At 47.0% G+C, this 18,599-nt stretch overlaps 1 protein-coding gene across 1 annotated transcript; it reads left to right on the top strand.

The window, feature by feature from the left end:
* The first annotated feature begins 4,610 nt into the window (after positions 1–4,610).
* Positions 4,611–7,215, top strand: FIGNL1 (fidgetin like 1). Its single transcript, XM_059479700.1, has one exon. The coding sequence runs from the start codon at positions 4,611–4,613 to the stop codon at positions 6,678–6,680; it is 2,070 nt and encodes a 689-aa protein (XP_059335683.1). The 3' UTR covers positions 6,681–7,215.
* Positions 7,216–18,599: the final 11,384 nt, after the last annotated feature.

Genomic DNA, 18,599 nt, shown 5'->3' with positions numbered 1-18,599 from the left:
CAGATGCACTGTAAGAGGCCCAACTTCGCCACTCTAATGAAGTCAGTGTCCTGATTTTCACCACCAAGGGCTTTTTTCAATGTGTCCTTCAAATTACTTTGCAAATGGGAGTTGGCAAATTTTCCTGCAGAAAGTTTCCTCCTCAGCAACAGGAGTATGAAAAATACTTGGCCATATCCAGAAGGGCCAGTGCTGACCCTTCTGCCAAGTTCTGCACAGTGCTCCAGCTGGATCTGCCACTGGAGCCACCTGCCCAGCTTCAGCTTTGGTTTGTAGTTCCAGTGACATCCAGTAGGACAGGGAAGGAGCCCATGACATCAGTCCTGCCTGGCTGCAGTCCCCAAGGCTGCTGTGCTCCCTGCCTCTGTGCAATCCCAGGGATATCAGGCATGCCTTGGGAGAAATTTGATGGCAGCAGCATCACATGCTATTTAAATGTTAGCCCAGCTGGGTCTGAGATGATAGCTTGCACACCAGCACAGACACTTCAATGTGCTGTCTGCACTGATGGCATAACAAGCCTGATGTGTAACAAAAACCTGACAGTAACTGCAGGAAAGGTTTCTCACGGGAAATAAAATGTTCACCCACACAGAATCGTTCCTGTTAATACCAGAGGTATTGCAGCTTAGAGTGCTCATTTGCATGTAGGTTGGTGTGCTAATTTGAATGTGGGTTGGTGTGAGCCACATGGGGACTCCACCACCACATTCAGTTCATGGGATACTTCCACGTGGAGCATCATCTTTTGCCCTGTGTAACAGTGTCATTCATCTTGTCCTTGTCAGAGCTGTTCTCCCAAAAAGGGCTGTGCAGCACTGGTTGTGAATTTCAGGAGTGCTAGAAAGCGTTACTGCCGTGGTGGCTGTGGTGGTCCTGCAGCGGTGCCACAGGGGTGGAGATGAAATAGGTGGCCCCGGAGGCCAAGTGCTCGTGTGCCTAAGGGCCACGTACCCATCACTGGCTGCGAAGTCGCCACCAGGGTTAGGGCTCTGTGCCTGGGCCACATTCATGGAACCCACCTCCTGTGGAGCCCGTCCTGCAGGGAGGGCTGCTGCCAGGGACACAGCCCGGGGTGCCACTGGCCCGGCCGCCTGTGAGCCCTGCAAAGGGCATCCAGAGGGTCTTCGACTGCCAGGAGAGGAACAAACAGCGGGCAGCTGGGGAATGCTGATGGGGTGCCCTGCTGTTTTGGGCAGCCAAAGTCGAGTTTGACACAGGAAGAGCCACAGCAATTCTGCTCCTTAAATCACCGAACTGAAGGGAAAGGCCTCGTCTGACCCACAGAAATTGCACATCTCCACGTTCCCATTTTCTACTGCCACTGAAAATGGCCTGGAGAGGCAATAAACGTGACAGAACCTGTTACATTCTCCAGCCTCTCACTTCTCGGCCGCTCTAACCTTCACTGAGGAACCAAGCCCTGACCAGAAAGGATTTTCAGAAGGGTGTGAGCAGGGCTGGCAAGGCGCGGGAGCCGAGACAACGGCACCGGGGGAGCGGCCGGGACCGCCGGCGGGACTTCGGTGGGAGACGCGGGACGGAGCCGGGAAGGAACGCGCGGAGGGGATGGGAGGGATCCGGGAGGAAACACGCGGATGCGACAGGAGGGATTCGGGAAGGAACGCGCGGAGGGGATGGGAGGGATCCAGGAGGGAACACGCGGATGCGACAGGAGGGATCCGGAGGGGATCACGCGAAGGGTCCCGCCCGTCCCCTCAGAGCAGGCGCGCGTCCCTCACGCGCTGCGCTTGGCGCGGGTCCAGCCCCGCCTTCCAAGGCACGGACCCCGCGCCCATTGGCCGGCGCGCTCCTCAGGCGCAGCCAATAGGGAGCGTTCGCCCTGCCGCGCGCCGTCCCTCTCAGTGCTGTGGGTGACGTCAGCGCGGAAAACCCGCCCTTCTCCCACTCGGCCCGGCCTCCCGGCCTCTGATTGGTTGCATCTTCCGGCGCGCTGTTACCCGATTGGCGGGCTGGGCGGGGCGGGCTGGGCGGGGCGGGCCGGGCGCGGAGCGGGCGCGCGCGGTTGGCGGCGGCGGCGGTGGCCGGTGGGTGCGGGGAGCGGGGAGCGGGAGCGGCAGGGCCGGGACTGAGGGGGACACGGGAAGGGAGCAGGGAGGGGACAGGAGCGAGCGGCGGGACCCTCTCGGGGCTGTGGCCTCCGCTTCCCGTGCCGTGAGGGGGCACCCCTGCTGCCGAGCCGGCCGGGGCTCCTGAGCTGAGGGGCCGTGGCCGCCGGCTGGGTAGGGCGGCGAGGGCTCAGCCATGGCCGGGCAGCTTCCCGGCTGGAGATTGCCGGCCTGAGGGCACTGAAGGGCGGGGGATGTGCTCGCGTACCTGGCCGTGTTTCCCCGGGCCCCGTGTGGGCGTGCTCCTGTGGCGGCGGCGGCAGCAGCTCCCGCCCCTCCGCGCTGAGGCGAGCGCGCAGCCGAGTGCCAGATCCATGGGTGGCCGTGCTTGGATACACCCCCGGCTCCAGGCGGGCACACGGAGCACGATATCCCCGTCCTGGCTGAGCGTGTGTGCGTGTGGCTCTCTTGGAGAGAAGTTGTGAGCCTGTGAGGACAACTAATATGGGTTAGACCAGGGGGAGAGAACGATGCCAGACGGTGTGTACGATGTATATGAATAACTAAAGGCTGGGTGTCCAGAGGGCGCATACAGGCTCTTCTTGGGGGTGCCGAGCAATAGGACAAGAGGCAATGGGCAGAAACTGAGGCATAGGAAGTTCCACCTGGGTATGGGGAATAACTTCTTTGGTGTGGGGAGCGATCACACTGGAACAGGTTGCCCGGAGAGGCTGTGGAGTCTCTCTCACTGGAGATATTCAGGAACAGGCTGGACACAATGCTGTGCCATGTGTGCTGGGATGACCCTGCTTGAGCATGGAGATTTGACCACTGTGATCTCTTCCAACCTTCCCCATTCTGTGATTCTGAGAATAATCAAACTGCAATTTCAACCTGGTCACCACTGTTCACTTGTTATGGCCTTCCCTCAGTGCTATGAAGGTGACCACTGAGTCCTTAAGAAAGTGGTGGTGAACTTGAGATTTTGTGCTCTGAATTATGGAAGTATTTCATGGGGGCAAATACTGCTATTAAACTTTTCCCAAATTTATGCTTTTATATCACTTAAAATATTTTTGATTCAACAGTTGCAAAAAAAATTATGTGCACAGTGAAAGCCTTTTAGAGCAAAGAAGTAAAAGGCTGCAGCCTTTCATCTCCTGTTCATCTGTCACTCAGCTATGGACGGATGATGATGATGTGAGTTAGTATCAGATTTTCTAAGTGCACATTACACTTCTCCTGGTGCAAAAGTTGGCAGTAACTTTTCAGAGAGAAAGTCTTACTTAAGTGGTTTTGTTTTTGTTTGTTTTAATTGGATTTGCTTGTAGAGGTGCCAGATTTGCAGGTAAAATGTATTTTGACTTTTCTAAACAGCTCTACAAATTTGGGCTGTAGTAAAAAAAATACTCAAACCAAAATGACCTACATTCTCATTATATATCGTGTGTGTAACCATATAAGCATTTGGGCAATAAACATAATGTGCTCTCTGTTGTCTAATGGGATGTTTTGCAAATAATTAGGGAGGACACCCCCACATAGCCTGGATCCCTTCAGTTCTGTGTCCCCAGCCTTGCACGAACATGGCACCTGTACCTTCCTCTGCACTCCTATGCAGTCTGTAGCTGATCCAGAGGGCTGCAGCTTGACTCACCCTCTGTTGGAAAGGGTGCAGGATATATGGACACGATACTTTGCAGGGAAAGAAAGTACATCATAAACGTGAGCAAATCATTTCAAGTCTAATGAAATACTCCTCCTGGGCCAAATGTCATTTTCCCCATTTCTTAAAAAAAGCCCTACACTAAAGGAGTGTAAATTCCACTTTCTGAAGCTGAGAAACAAGGATTGCTTTAAACATGCAAGACCTTTTCTCCTCTAAAGTTTAAAATGAGGACATTTTAGTGCCTTCTAAATATAAGAAATAGTTTTGAACATTTTCTAGTAATCTTAATATTTTCTTAATATGAAGTCTTTGCTCCATTCAGGATTATTCATTCCATTTTTATCTCCTCTCAGAGACACTGCACACAATTTTACTTACTAGCTTAATTGGTTAATTTTTATTACCATCACTGTAATAAATGAAATCATTCTGACAGTGGAGTATCCTCTGTCCTCTGCTGCACTGTGCCATACTCTGTCAAGTAAGAACGAAAGCACTGGTGATTTCATTTAACAAGACCAGTTTTTGCTTGGCCATCTGTTACCATTCTTTGCAGTCTACTTACCTCCCCAGGAGACCTCTGGTTAGAAGCAAACTCTCTCTCTTTTCTTTTCCCCCCACTTTTTTCTTTTCTTTGGACAAGGAAGAAAAGAGAACCCCAGTCTAAATGCCTTTGCACCACAAAGCTGGTTGCTTTTTGAAAAGATTAAAGTGCCCAGACTGGCTAAGTAGCTTGCAAGACCTCCTGCTCTGTTTCTCACAGTTAAAATAATGTAGGTTTTCCTGTGTGAGTGTTTAGGCAAGGGGAGAAGCAGCTGGTGTGAAATGGCATTTTGTGACTGCAGGAATTTTCTGTCTGTTCCAGTTCAGCCATGGAGGCCCCCACGGCCAGCACAGTGCACCTGAGTGAGTGGCAGGAAAGTTCCTTTGCTGTCACCTCTGGCACCTGCACCCCGGGGCAGAAGGCAGATGGGTACCGTGCCAAGGTGCTGCGCATTCAGTATGCATGGGCAAGCTCCGAGATCTCCCAGGCCTGTGCTGCCAGCCTGTTCAGGAGCTATGCAGAGAAATACTCTGCCATTGTCGACTCTGGCAACGCGGAGACTGGCTTGAACAACTATGCGGAAAACATCCTGACTCTGGCAAAGTGTCAGCAAAGTGACAGTGACAAGTGGCAATCTGCCTTGACAACAGAGAACGTGTTTGAATTGAAGTGTGTGCGAGAGAGGATGCGGGCTGGCAAAATTTTCCAGAGCTCTCAGATGGCACCGACAGATGCCCGTGTGCGAGCTGATAAAGGGGTCAGCGCCCCCGCTGCTCCAGCTCTTCCCAAACTCCATGGCTTCGGCAGTGCCGGGGAGGCTGAGCTCACTGCTGCCTCAGCAAAATGTGCCAGTCAGGGACCAGATCTCCTTGGGCATCCCTCATCTTCCAAGTCCCTTCAAAGCAGTGTGCCTCCTGTGACCAGAACTTCAGACACACTTCCTGCTGCTTCAGCCTCCTCAAGCAAACAAGTTCTTCCAGGTTTCCAGGCAACTCCGCTCTTTGGAAGTAAAGAAGCCACTAATAGTAGTTCTCTTATAATGCCAGGTAACTGTTATGATGGACAAAATTTGTCTCTTTTCAACCAGTCAGCTGTACCTGCCTGGTCTGCAAATTCTGGGAAAAGAAAAGCATTCTATGGTCTGGCTGATGAAGGCAGCACAGCTGTTCCTAGCCTTGCTCCGTGTCAGGCCTCCATTTCTACAGAAACTAATGGTTTTTCAGGGCAGAGAAACAGAAATGAAGAGAGCAGTGCTCCCGGGTTTAAAACTGCAAAGGAACAGCTGTGGATGGATCAGCAAAAGAAATCTCAAAACCAGCGTGCACCAGTCTCATCATACGGAGGAGTAAAAAAATCCCTGGGTGCAGGCAGGTCTCGGGGTCCGTTCGGCAAGTTTGTGCCTCCAGTTCCGAAACCAGATGGAAGTGAGAATGGAGTAGCACAGTGTAAGCCTCATGTAGGGGAATCAACAGACCCATTGCTGCCTGTGGATGAACGGCTGAAAAACATAGAACCAAAAATGGTTGAACTCATCATGCACGAGATCATGGACCACGGGCCTCCGGTCGGCTGGGATGACATTGCTGGAGTGGAGTTTGCCAAAGCCACCATCAAGGAAATTGTGGTGTGGCCCATGCTGAGACCAGACATCTTCACCGGCTTGCGTGGTCCTCCCAAAGGAATCCTGCTCTTTGGCCCCCCTGGCACTGGCAAGACCCTCATAGGCAAGTGCATCGCATGCCAGTCTGGAGCAACTTTTTTCAGCATCAGCGCCTCCTCCCTGACGTCCAAGTGGGTGGGCGAGGGGGAGAAGATGGTGCGCGCGCTGTTCGCCGTGGCGCGCTGCCAGCAGCCCGCCGTGATCTTCATCGACGAGATCGACTCCCTGCTGTCCCAGCGTGGAGAGGGCGAGCACGAGTCCTCCAGGAGAATAAAAACCGAATTTCTGGTGCAGTTGGATGGGGCAACGACCTCCTCTGAAGATCGGATCCTGGTGGTTGGAGCGACAAATCGGCCCCAGGAAATCGATGAGGCGGCCCGGAGGCGACTGGTGAAGAGACTGTACATCCCTCTGCCCGAAGGCTCCGCCAGGAAGCAGATTGTCACCCGGCTGATGGCACAGGAGCACTGCTCTCTGAATGAGGAAGAAATCAAGCTCATAGTCCAGAAGACTGATGGGTTTTCTGGGGCAGACATGACCCAGCTCTGTCGGGAGGCTTCCCTGGGCCCCATCCGCAGCCTGCAGTCCATGGACATTGCCACCATCACGCCGGAGCAGGTGCGGCCCATCTCCTTCCTGGACTTTGAGAGCGCCCTGAGGACGGTGCGGCCCAGCGTGTCCCCCAAGGACCTGGAGCTCTATGAAACCTGGAACCAGACCTTTGGCTGCGGCAGATGAGCTGCACCACAGCTGTTCCACTGGAGCAGGGTAGGATTTCAGCACTGCCACGTATCAAACCTGTGGCAATTCAGTGCATCTGCACTTTGGTTTGCTTCTGTCCTGGAATTAAACCTCCTCATGTTATGCAGGCACGTGTCCAGGCTCTGGCTGAGGCTTTGCCAGGTGAAAAGTCCACGAGGAACTGCAGCTCATGATACGAGAAATTGCTGAACAGCAGTGGCATGACAGCATTTACAGATTGCTGGGAGAGATGGAAATAAATTTCACTGATGTTTAAGGGGAAGGTTATCAAACCTCAAAAATAATTGAAAGGAATTTTGGGAAAATCTTGCAAGGTCCACCATGCTGTGTCAGTAAGGAATTCAAGTAATAGCAGAAATGCTGATTTTGGGTAGGAGCATGGCAAAACTGGATAGGGAAGAATAATTAGAGGTGCTTTGTTTGGGAGGAGAGGATGGAGATGGATGTGGACTTACATGGAAAAATGGAAGGGAGGACAAAAGAGGGAGGTCTCTTGAGAGTTGTCTGACAGCCAAGGCTCATTACTGCAGTCAATCCCAGCTTCTCATTAAAAACCTTTTTTTGATGATTTTCTGCTTGACCTTACTTTCTGTGCTGCATCAGCATGTGTGGGTGTGTTTTATTGGCAGGTCTGGACACCTGCAGGTGGAGAAGAGGCCGTGGGTCACAGGGGCTTTAGGATCTGGCCCAGCTGTGGGGTAGCCAGTGTGGGCAACCAGGTGCTGTAGGCATCCAAAACTCCCTGCCAAACTAAGGGCTGGACAAGCTGGCAAGGAGGGAGAGCGGGATGTGGAAAGAGCCCCCAGAGGCAGGACAAGGGGGCTCAGGGTCTGGGCATGGGTATTTGATCAAGTTAAATCCTGTGGCAGTGTCTGAAGGCTCTGCGAGTGAGGTGTCCTGGTGAAACTGGAGAGTGTGGGGCTTGTGTCACACACTGGTGACCTCGGTGCTTGGGGCTGGAGCTGAGGGACAGGGTGGGGCTGTGGGTGTTTGTGGGAGTGCATTTGTGTGTGTGTGTGCTGGGAAGGACATGCCCACTCTCTGTCCTTGGCTCTGTGTGTGTGTGTGTGTGTGTGTGTGTGTGTGTGTGTGTGCTGGGAAGGACATGCCCACTCTCTGTCCTTGGCTCTGTGTGTGTGCTAGGAAGGACATGCCCACTCTCTGTCCTTGGCTCTGTGTGTGTGTGTGGTTTTGTGTCCACTGGTTTGGACTGGGGGCTCACCTCGCTCCTGGCTGCACCCCCAGGCAGAAGCAGCAGCAGCTGGATCCATCAAATTCGGATGGAAGATGCCTTACTCCAAGAGTGCTGGGCTCTAGTGGTCAGCAAGGAGAAATCCCATGTCCAGCACCTCCTGGGTTCCACTGCTCCTTAAAAAGTCCTCATGCATCAATGGTAAAATTCTTGGCTAGCTTGCATTTGGCATTCTTACCTAAGGCATGAAAGAATGCACAGCCTTTTATTCACACAACCTGTCCTTGCCCACTGACTGAGCACAGCTGCCCCTGAAAGGAAAATAAATGGAAATCTTTCCTTTGGATTCCTTTGTCCGTGTGGCAGAGCTGCCAGCTCTGCTGTCTGTGCTTCGTTTTCAGTTTCTCTAAAGAACTTTTCCTCCCATTAGGGAAAATGCAGAACTTAAAAGCTGCTCTTCCTCAGATTTCTCTGAAACTGGATGAATGCTGTTTAACTGGCATTTTTTAAAGACATTTGGAAACTACAGGGCCCAGGAGATTACAGTGAGCCTTGAATTCAGAATAATTTGGAAGGCTTAGGATTTCTTAGAGCTCATCTTGATTTAAACAAATGAGTCAGTTTTATTCATAGCTTATGTTTTTAGTAAAGTCCAATATATATCAGAAATTGTTTTGCAGAGTTGTAAAAATTCAGGTATGGGAATTTATCTTCATTTTTGAGATAGTGAAAATAGAATAATTAGATTATTCTGAAAGAATAAATGTGTGATGTAGTTCAAACCAATCGACTTTTGTGCCACTTGGGTAAAGATTATGAGATTAAGTCTGTTTTTGCAAGTTCCATTTTGGAGAGCTATAAACACATACTAGGTAAGATGTTTGCTTTCTCCAAACATTTCTCTAAATTCGTTGTTCAGGCAAGTGAGTGAAACACCAGAGAATTTTCATTGTTTAGTCAAATTAAGGTTGCTCAAGGGTTAATAAATGCCTTATTTATGATTAAATAATTGCCTTATTTATGCTGGGAATTATTCTGGTGTGCATTCTGTGGTCATCTCTACATCTGAATTTTCACATTTTTGTGGAAGTGCTCCACAAGGAGGGACCAGTGAGAATCCACATGGTGACAGAGAATAAAGCTCCTCCTGAGGTGACAGGGACTTGGACATAAGTTCTATGCCCCTGTGGAAATTGTCAACGAGATAAAAGGTAGAACCAGACAAGGCTTTGTTCTTTCTCCTACTTTTCAGATTACTCATTACAAGAATTACATGAACATGCCATTGGTTTTTTTTGGTTGTTTTTTTTTTTTTTTTTTTGAAACACATAGAAATAGTGAAAGGGAATATTAGGTAAAGTTTTTTGTGTTTTAGCAATGATGCAGGTGACACAACCATCTCTTCAGCCATGTAGCATTCTTTGGGCTTTGCTGCAGAGCTCAGAGCCAGCAGGACTTGCAGTTTCATCCCAAGGTGAATTTCATAACCCTCTGTAACAGTGCCACCACATAGCAATTCGACTGCCAGGAACATAATTTCACAAAATACAGAAAATTGCACAGAAATAGGGCATGATTGTAATTTAAGGGAAATGGTGCAGATAAATCCACTTTAATGGATCTGTTTAGTGTATGCAGAAACCTATGTACTTCATTATTTATTCTTTTTGGCTGGCTGATCTTTGGAAGAAGAAATGCACAAAACTCTGGTTTTGTGGTTCAGCAACGTTGGGTGCACAATCTCTCAGTTTCTTTTTAAGGCAAATAATTGCAGTCCTGGAAAAGTCAGGTCTTATGAATAAACAAGGCATTTCAGACTCTCAGTGCATCTTGGATTTGAGTTAGCTAAATTGTCTCAGAGCTGCATGAAGTCCCCTGGGGGATTTTCATTTGCAGAAAGCTGTGCCAACACATGTAGGGGAAAAAGCTGATGAGGCAGAAATGATCATCACCTGCTAATGGCGAGTGGATGGAAACCAGACTGGCCTCTTAAGGGCATCACTAAGATTGTCCTTTTGAAATAAGGCAATTTCCTTCTAACAGAAATTATGGAACTGCTGACAAGCCAACGTGACATTGGAAAACAGCCCACCCAACAAAGCAGCATGGGCTGTCCCCTGGGCTGCAGTGCAGGCTCCTGCTCCTTGGGTCTGCTGGAACCAGCCAAGGAGGCCTCCCCTCAGCCCTCCCCTACTGACACCTTCACACCTGCACCCAGCACAGAACAGTTCCTGTAAAAGCAGGGAGAGCAAAGATACAGACACAATATTCCCAAAGTCCACATTTCTTAGCCTTGCTTTTTAGTGTTTTGTTACCATTCTGTATCAGTCATGTAAGATGCTGTGGATAAAAGAAGCTGTAGTACTAATAGGTTTCTGGTACTTTTTTTTTTGTCCCATTAGTTGAGAAGTTTCATATAACCTTGGATCATAGCTGTGAAGCTAAAATAGCATTATCACAGAGTTATGGGTCTGGAAAGGACTATGAGGAAACTTCAAATTCCCCACTTTGTGTAAGGTGAATTAATTTTTTTGATTCCTGGTGCATGTTTTGCCTGGTTTGTTCTTTAAAAACATTCAGTACTTATAAAAACCTTGGTCTCTTTTTGGACTTCATTCCCATGCCAGTGATATGATCACAGTCAGGACTTCACACATTCAGTAGGTGCTGGGATGGGAACACAGAGTGGTAAATGTTTAGTGTTAGCCATTAATAAAGTGTCTTTCTTGCCTGGATTCTTCTTCAGCAAGGCTGAAGGTGAGTAAAATTCTTCCCTAATGTCTCATCTCTGTTACTGTGATGCAAGAGTTCTGTGCCTTATCCTGTCTGCATTTCTCACATCACAGACACAGGGAAAGGTTTAATCATCCCCTTTGTGGCAGGTGCCTGAAACAGTTGGGATGTCATCATTTGACACTACAATAGCACCTGTACTAAATAAAAGTTACTCTTCCACTCCTTTTAATCATTTCCTGTTGATTAAACTGATCACTGCTGTGTGCTCATCTCTCCTCAGGGCTGATATCCCAAATGCCAGTGCTTGTCAGTGATAAAGGATGAAACTGGAGCAGAGTTGGACTGACCATGGGTGCAGGGTGATAGATGAACTTTTCACTGTATTGTTCATTTTCAACAAAGTTGTTCTGAAGTTGTTTTCTCCTCTTGCCCAGGTTGGTTTCAACAGCAAAGTTATGCAGAGGAGCCTCCCTGTTCCATCACTAATAGTCACCAGTGAATCCATCATCTCAGCTGCAGGAAAGACCCAAGTGGAATCTCTGGCATGCCTTGTTGTTTGGCTCTTAATGCACTTTGATTATGACTTTACAGCTAACTGGGCAGAGGTGGTACAAAAATTTGATAATTTCCATCTTCAGAAAATATCACAAGAAAGACTCAGAGAAGGTGTGTCCTGTGTCCATATTCCCATATTACCAAGGCACATAACCTGTTCTAAAGGAATATGAAGTTGTTTTCTGGTGGCAAAGATGGAGCAGTAAGCAAAAGGCAATATTGTTCTTTTCCAGAAGCTGAGGGTCAAGGAAAGTGAATGAATGAAAGCTGCAAGCATGCTGTAAAGGCAAAAGATCTGCTTTCTGGCTGGTGAGAGATGATGCAGTGCTTCCTCACTGCAGGTAACTGGGGAAAAGGGGAACAGCTGCCCTTTCTTCACCCAGGCATGGCTGGAGTTGTTGGCTGGGCAGGGAAGGGGGGAACAGAACAGGGGAACCTCCAGCTGTCCGAGCTCAAGCAGGGACAAGGCTGCTGTGCGTGTGACTCGGGCAAAGCATCACAACCAGGAGCTCATGGGGGCAGCTGAGGTGCTCCCTCAGGTTCCCAAACAGCACCCTGAGCCCAAGGGAGCCCCTCTGGTTGAGCTGGGCTGGTTTGTACTGGTCAGGGGCAGGGTGGAATCCTGCATGCTGTCATGCCTGGGATCTTATCCATCCTCCTTTGGCCACGGCAGCGCGATCAAACACAGCCAGGATGCTTCAGGCTTTCCACCAAAACCACGGGAGAAAAGCTCCCAGGAGCTCAGGCTTTCCCTACACCGTGCTGAGAGAAAATTCCAGTTTCAGATTAGTTTGCCTGGTTTTGGAACTGTCAGGCTGCAATCTGAAATTCTCTCTGAGCTTTGGAAAATGGAAAAACACCTGAGCAACAACAATTAAATAATGGCCAGCCTCTAATGCATTGCTCTGGAAGATTGTCTGGAACGATTATGTGTCCACAGGGGGGGAAAAAATCTGCCTTTTTTCTTTTCAGAAGTAGATCACAAAGTTCTGGAAAGTGGCTTGTGAAAATTCCTACCAAATTATTGCAGGTTTTGAGTTCTGTCCTGTGGGTTAAAATGTAATAAGATTAAATTGCCTAGGCTTCTGCTTTTATGATTTCCGATTACTGGTGTTAGTAAAACTGTCTCTGTATAACTTTTGCCTCCAGCCAGAGGCAAGTGTGTCTCTGCCAGCTGGGGCAGTTCCACCTAAACCTGTTGTGCAGGATCGTTTTGATTAATAAATGTCTCCAGTCTCAAATATTCCTCAGTGGTAGTGAAGACCTACAAGTCAGTTTTCTCCTTTCCCAAATGAGTAATTTTCTTTTGTGACACTTGCAACTAGTGACTGATTCTCCCTGCTGGTCTGATGTAACCGGTGAGATTTCTTACACGAGTTGTTATGAAATGACTTGTGCTCACATACTTAGTTCAATATTCCGAAGAAGGAAAATTTATTTGACCTTTGGATTGTTTTTTAACCAAGTATAGAAAGAAAAAAGAAAGGGAATAAATATTGACACAGGAGCTTGAATTCACTTGATATATTGTATTTTGTGCACACCAATTATTTGCACCACAGAATGGATATAGATCTGGTATAGTGAAGGCTATAGTCATTTACATAGCATTTTAGAAACTCCTGATTTTCCTTAAGTGATGGAGAATTGTTTTCCAGAGAAGGCACGGACTCTGGAAGCTGGTGTCTGCAAGCTATTCTGATGCCAGCTTCTCTTCAAACAGAATCAACAGAGAAAATGGAAAAGTACTGTGGGTGGGGAGATTGATTACATGTAAAGACACAAATTAATGTGTACTTTCAGGCTGTTTTGTCATTGATGATGTATTTTTCAATACCTGTCAATGGCTTAATGTCATATCAAAACATACATCTAGTGGTGATGGGACAAAGGAGAAAAAGAAGACCGTTTTCAGAAAGGTCACAGAACCTCTGGGCTGGCATAGCTACAACTGGAGTGAAAGAAGAATCTTGTAGTGACAATTCTGTGACCAGTTCATTATTTTCTGAACGTATTTTGTTAATTTTTTTCAGTGATTTTAATGCTACATTTAAAAGGTTCCACCCTGCTTAATGCGGTGCCTTACTGTCATACGACAGTGAGTCTGAGAGCTGACTGAAAAAAATTAAATGTGATAATTAAAACATTGTGATATCAGAAGTCATTCCAAAACCAGAAGTTTTGCATCAAAGAAACAGAAGATCAAATTTTCAGAAACTTTTGCTGTCATCTGCTGAAAATACACACACTCTGTCTGCAAATGTCTCAGAAGGGACAAGGCTGAGCACGCTGGGGACTGCTCCACTGTGGTTTCATTCATGAAAACTATTTTTCATGTGCTAAAAATAGTTATGGTACTGCAACTCCCCAGATAGTCATGGTAGTACAACTTATGCCTCTAGTCACCCCAGAGCAGGGGGAATTCATGCCAGGGAATGTTACCTTTTGTCTGCAGAACAATCCCTTTAAAAAAATATCCATGTTTTAAGAGTCTTTATTGCCCCTAGAGCAGTGGAAAAGCAATGCTGCCTTATTTTTATCACTAGGGAGGAATGAATGTATTTATTGCCTGTGGGTGAATCCCAGTATCCTGGAGACATATGCCTGCAGGTGGCAATGGCACTGCTGCTCCTCATCTTCCACAGGCTGGGAATGTCTCGCAGCGCAGTCAGCAGCAGAAATTGTGCAGCAGGGCATGGGAGCCAGGGGAGCTCAAAAACATTAGCTCTGCCTGCATTTAGGACAAGTCTGAAAGATGCTTTGCTCAGTCTATCCTATATAAATCTTAGAAGTTTATGGAGAAATAGTTATCCCCGGGACTCCTCTCCATTTCCAGTAACAGCAGTCTTTCCCAGGAGGAGGAACGCAGCTGTGGTGTTTGAGTTGCTCTTTTTTTGTAGCCTGCCACCAGATGGAGTTCTTTTCCTAAAGAAGTCCATCTGATTTCTTAAGGAAAGCCCAAGGGTAGTCAATATTATTTCCTTTTTGTCACTTAAAATCATCCAGTGTCAATGGCTTGTTACTGGATCTTTATTAATTATTGTATTTATTGTTTCTTTTTGTAGGGTGGACTTAGATTTTTGAGATTTTTTTTGAGGGAGCTGCAAAAACCAGGCTGGCACGTACAGAATTTCCTATTTAACAAAACTGGGATTCTAAAAGATTAATTTTACTTCGTGTCTCAGGTCAACGGGGGCTGGGAAAAGAGATGAAAATCCTGGTACAGTGCATTTGAATTTAAACTGATGCTGATGTTGACATTTTAATAACAGGATAAATGAGCAGATACAAAGAGTCTCCCAGGCTGAAGATCCTGAAAGTGCATTGACACGTAGATGCACAACAGGTAACAGGAACTGAGTCTGATTAACTCAGAATTTTGTCTCAATTTATTTGAGTTTTGGTGGATAGTAAATGGCACCTGCTGCTTTCTCAGAAGTGTCCCAGCAGTGAAAGCCACTGTGCTGCTGCTCCAGGGTCACACACAGCAGCACCACCCATACCCAGCAGGGCCGGGCCCGCTCCTGGTGCCCCGGCCTGGATCCCCCTTGTGTTGGACAAGGGGTGAACTTTTGGGGTGATCCCTCTGCCCGTGTTCCCCTGAGCTGTGTGGGCCCAGCATCCCGCTGGAGAGGAGCTTTTGTGGCTGGAGAAGCCCCTTGGCTGATTGCTCTGGAGAAGTAATTCTCCAGAGCCACTGAAGGCCTCAGCCCCTGGAGCGTGCTTCAAGGGAAAATGGCTGATGCCACCCAGGATCGCTGCTCAGGGATATTAAAAGCCCGAGTATATTCAGATATAGGTGGCTAATATTGCCCTGTCTCCCTGAGTCCTACAGTTTCTCACTTCCCTGCTTTGTGGGTCAGATGCTCTGAAGCCAATTTACATCAATTCCTGGCACTGTTTTTAAAGGAAGCAAGGGGGAACAGCGTGAAGTCTCGCTTTCTGCCAACAACAGGAAGCGCACGCTCTCTGTCAGGCAGCTTGTCCCAGCCATCCCTTTTGCTCAGCCAACAGATTTCGGGACTGTGGGTTTGCTTTTCCACACAGCAGTGCTCGGCAAATCCTTGGAAAGGCAACGTCACGGGGCGGCAGCATGGATGGCCGGGGAAAGCCAGCGCTGCTGCAATTCCCTTTTTCGAAGGGAGTGTTGCTTTAAAGAGCTCTCGCCTGAGGGAAGGGAAAGGAAATGGTAAATGGTGATAACATCTCTGCCTCGCTCTGTGCCGGCTCTGAAGGAGCTGCTGCTGAGGTCCTGCCCAGGGTGATGGCTGCAGGAATCTCCTGGTGGCCCTGTAGCACCCCTGTCCTGCGAGTGACACAGGTGAAGAGCAGCTCTCTGGGATCCTGCACTTAATTTTTGTGCCTAAAGCAGGCCAAGGTACTCCGTGAGGTCCAGAAATTTGTTGTGTAGTTTCCTGAGATGCTCACAGAGCAGTCCAAAATCCCTATTTACTTTCATTCTCCTGATACATAAGTAAAATTAAAACTGATATGACACTACCATAAAAAAAACCTAAATCCCCTCTCTGTAATATCCATCTTTGGGGCAGCTCTTTCCGGGCCCACTTTTTGCATCTGACTGCATGTGACGATTGCACTATTATTTATATTATTTTTTTTTCCTTCTCACTGCTGCAAAACTTTTTCTAAAGCTCACTGCAGAAGCCAGGGTTTCTTACAAACACCTTCGTTCCTCCCAGTGTTTTCCAGGTGCTGACACAGGCTTAGGCTAAAGAAGGCAAGAAGTGCAATTTCCTGAAGAAATTATATTTTGTATTTTAACACCCCTTACCACAACCACCACGATTTTCTTTTTTTTTTTTTTTTTTTTTTTGTAAATTTCTTTTCACCTCTGTGCTGCCACCAAACCTCCTGGCATTTGTTTCTCCTGGGCATTTCCTTTCTAACCCCACGCTAGCAGACTTGTCAGGGCGTGCTGTGGGGCTGAGTGGCTCCAGCCTCTCCCTCTTCCCACTGCCCTGAAGGCTTCAACTTGCTCAGCACTAATGCAGTCCTGGCCTGGAAAAGAGCCATGGTCCTGGCACAATATTCATGGCATAAAATTATGGAAGTAGCAGGAGACTTTGTAGCAAAAGCAGATGTGGAAATGATGGGGTTTGAGCTGAATATTTCCCTGATTGCAAAGGAAATTAGGCAAGCAGTTTGTACAGGAGAAGCAGAACCAAAAGGAAAGCTCTTCACTTTCCTCCTCGACATGTACTATTTCTCCAGAGAAGCTGTGGTGATCCTGCAAAGTTAGACAAGGAGGGTGTAACAAGTTCTTCCCTATTTTCTGGAAATCCCACCCTCTTTCCACAGCTTATCTGAAGTTTCTATTTTGCACGTTCCTATTTGTGCAAAGTTTGGGTGAGCCTCATCTTTTCCGTTGCAAATGAGCCTCTAACTAAAGCCCTCATAGGCTGATTTATTTTTTGTTTGGTTGGTTGTTTTTGGTTTTTTCTTTCTTTTTTTTTTTTTTTTTTAGTTTCTTCCCTGACATTGTTGGGAGGGCAAATGGAGTCATTTTGTGTTGTGCTTTTGAAGGTTTAGAAAGGCATCCCAAATTGTTAAATCAGTTGGTCACATAAAGAGATATTTGAGCAGAACATTACGCATCCATAGAAAAATGGAAAGAGGGCCCACAGGGCTGTGCACCAGACAGGGAGCCCCTGCCCCAGCATTGCTTTCCTTTTTTGTCTGTGCATCATTTGAAAGACATTTGCAAGGAAAAAGCAGTCTAACTTCAACAGCTAATCATGGAACAGGTTATGTGTCTTGGTATGTTTGGTCAAAATATTCTGTGAAAATAGGCAACTTAAGATGTTTTCATTAACAAAGAAGTGGAAGGAAAACTGGCAGCTCTTGGTTTAAAAGATATAAATTATTGAAAATTTTGAATTAGACAGACATGTAGTATTTACACATATAGTACATGTGCACAAACACACACATACTTTGATGTAACATAAAGCCTGACTTCTTAGTGCTGTGGCCTTTTTTCAATTCTTAGCTGTTAGTGCAAGGGTCTGCTGGGGTTTCCTGAGTTTACTGTCCACCAGAGGAAGCCTAATTTCTGGCTGGAGAATAAATAAGAAGACTGGGCTCCCAATCCTTCCTGATTTTGTCAAAAACATATTGCACAAGCTTGCATGAGGAATTCAGGGAGCGTTTTGTGCTTCAATTTCCCTTTCAGGGAGGGAAAGGATGCAGTTGTTTCACAGAAGTGCTGCTGTTTACAACCTTTCAGAAAAAATACCTTGAATTTTGGAAACTATAAAATAAATTTAAAGATAACAGGAAGAAATTATATCACCTTTTGATTCAAAGTAATTTCCACTTGTTGTAATGTTACACACACGGACCCACACTCATCCCGAAGTCAAGAGAGCTACACACCTGCTGTGTTGGGAACAAAAATGGATATTCTCCAGGACTCTGTATCTCGAGAGAACAGGATAGTAAGAAAATATTTATTTTTTTAATTAATGACAGCATCAAAGGAATTATTGAAAAGGACTTGCACCACACAGTTCTCTGCTTTGTCAGAAGAAAGTAAAAAGGAAGTGTGAATGTATAGTAGGAGCTCCTGTGTTGGCTGCCTGGATTTAGCAGGGGTGGGGGGTAGGGAGCTGTCACCTAGATCTAAATAGAAGAATAGTTTTAATTCCGAAGTTGATTTCAGGTTTAAGGATAATCAAGAGAAGAGGGCAACTCTCCCATAGTATAGTAGGCCCTCTGTAATAGGCATGCAGCCATTAAGAAAAGTGGATTTTTTTCCCCTGGAATGCACTGGATTTGGCTTTTCTTAATTCCACAGTAATAACCCTTATGGTAGAGAGTAATTTTTTCACTGCTGAACTTGATATCTTAATTTTTCCACCCAATCTTCTACCACCCTTCATTTCCCTTCTGGTCTGCCTATCACTTCTGGTGCATTTGCTCCTACTTTCAATGACCAGTGGTTAAGATATCAAGAAGTAGTTAATGAAACTCAGGCAGATGCCTGTAGTCCCCTTCTCCTGGCCTGGGGTTTGGAAATGCCTAATTTTGAAAATGGGTGAAAATGCCTAATTTTAGATTACTTGTTCTATTAACACATGCATTTCATTGTTTTCCTAAAACCACTCAAGCTGCTCTTTCTGCTGCTCAGGATCCCACCTTTCTTTAAAGGTCAATTATATGTGCTGGAGTTGTGGCTCAGGAAAAAACAGCTGCAGGGTCTGTTGGTACTGGGTGCTCCTCAGGAGCCTGAGTATTCTCACTTACTCAGCTTTACCCTGGTTCATGCAGAAGAAATTCTCTTGTCAGGTACTATAATAATATTATAATATAATTACAATACTCCTTATAAAACTGGTTGGTGTCTCAGCCTCGATTACAGAGCGCTGGAGAGACAGATGTTCCCAAAGCAG

Source organism: Ammospiza nelsoni, chromosome 1 (assembly GCF_027579445.1).
Source record: "Ammospiza nelsoni isolate bAmmNel1 chromosome 1, bAmmNel1.pri, whole genome shotgun sequence".
In the NCBI taxonomy this organism is placed as follows: Eukaryota; Metazoa; Chordata; class Aves; order Passeriformes; family Passerellidae; genus Ammospiza; species Ammospiza nelsoni.
Note: the sequence above shows the minus strand (reverse complement) of the source record. Positions and strands in the feature narration are given on the sequence as shown.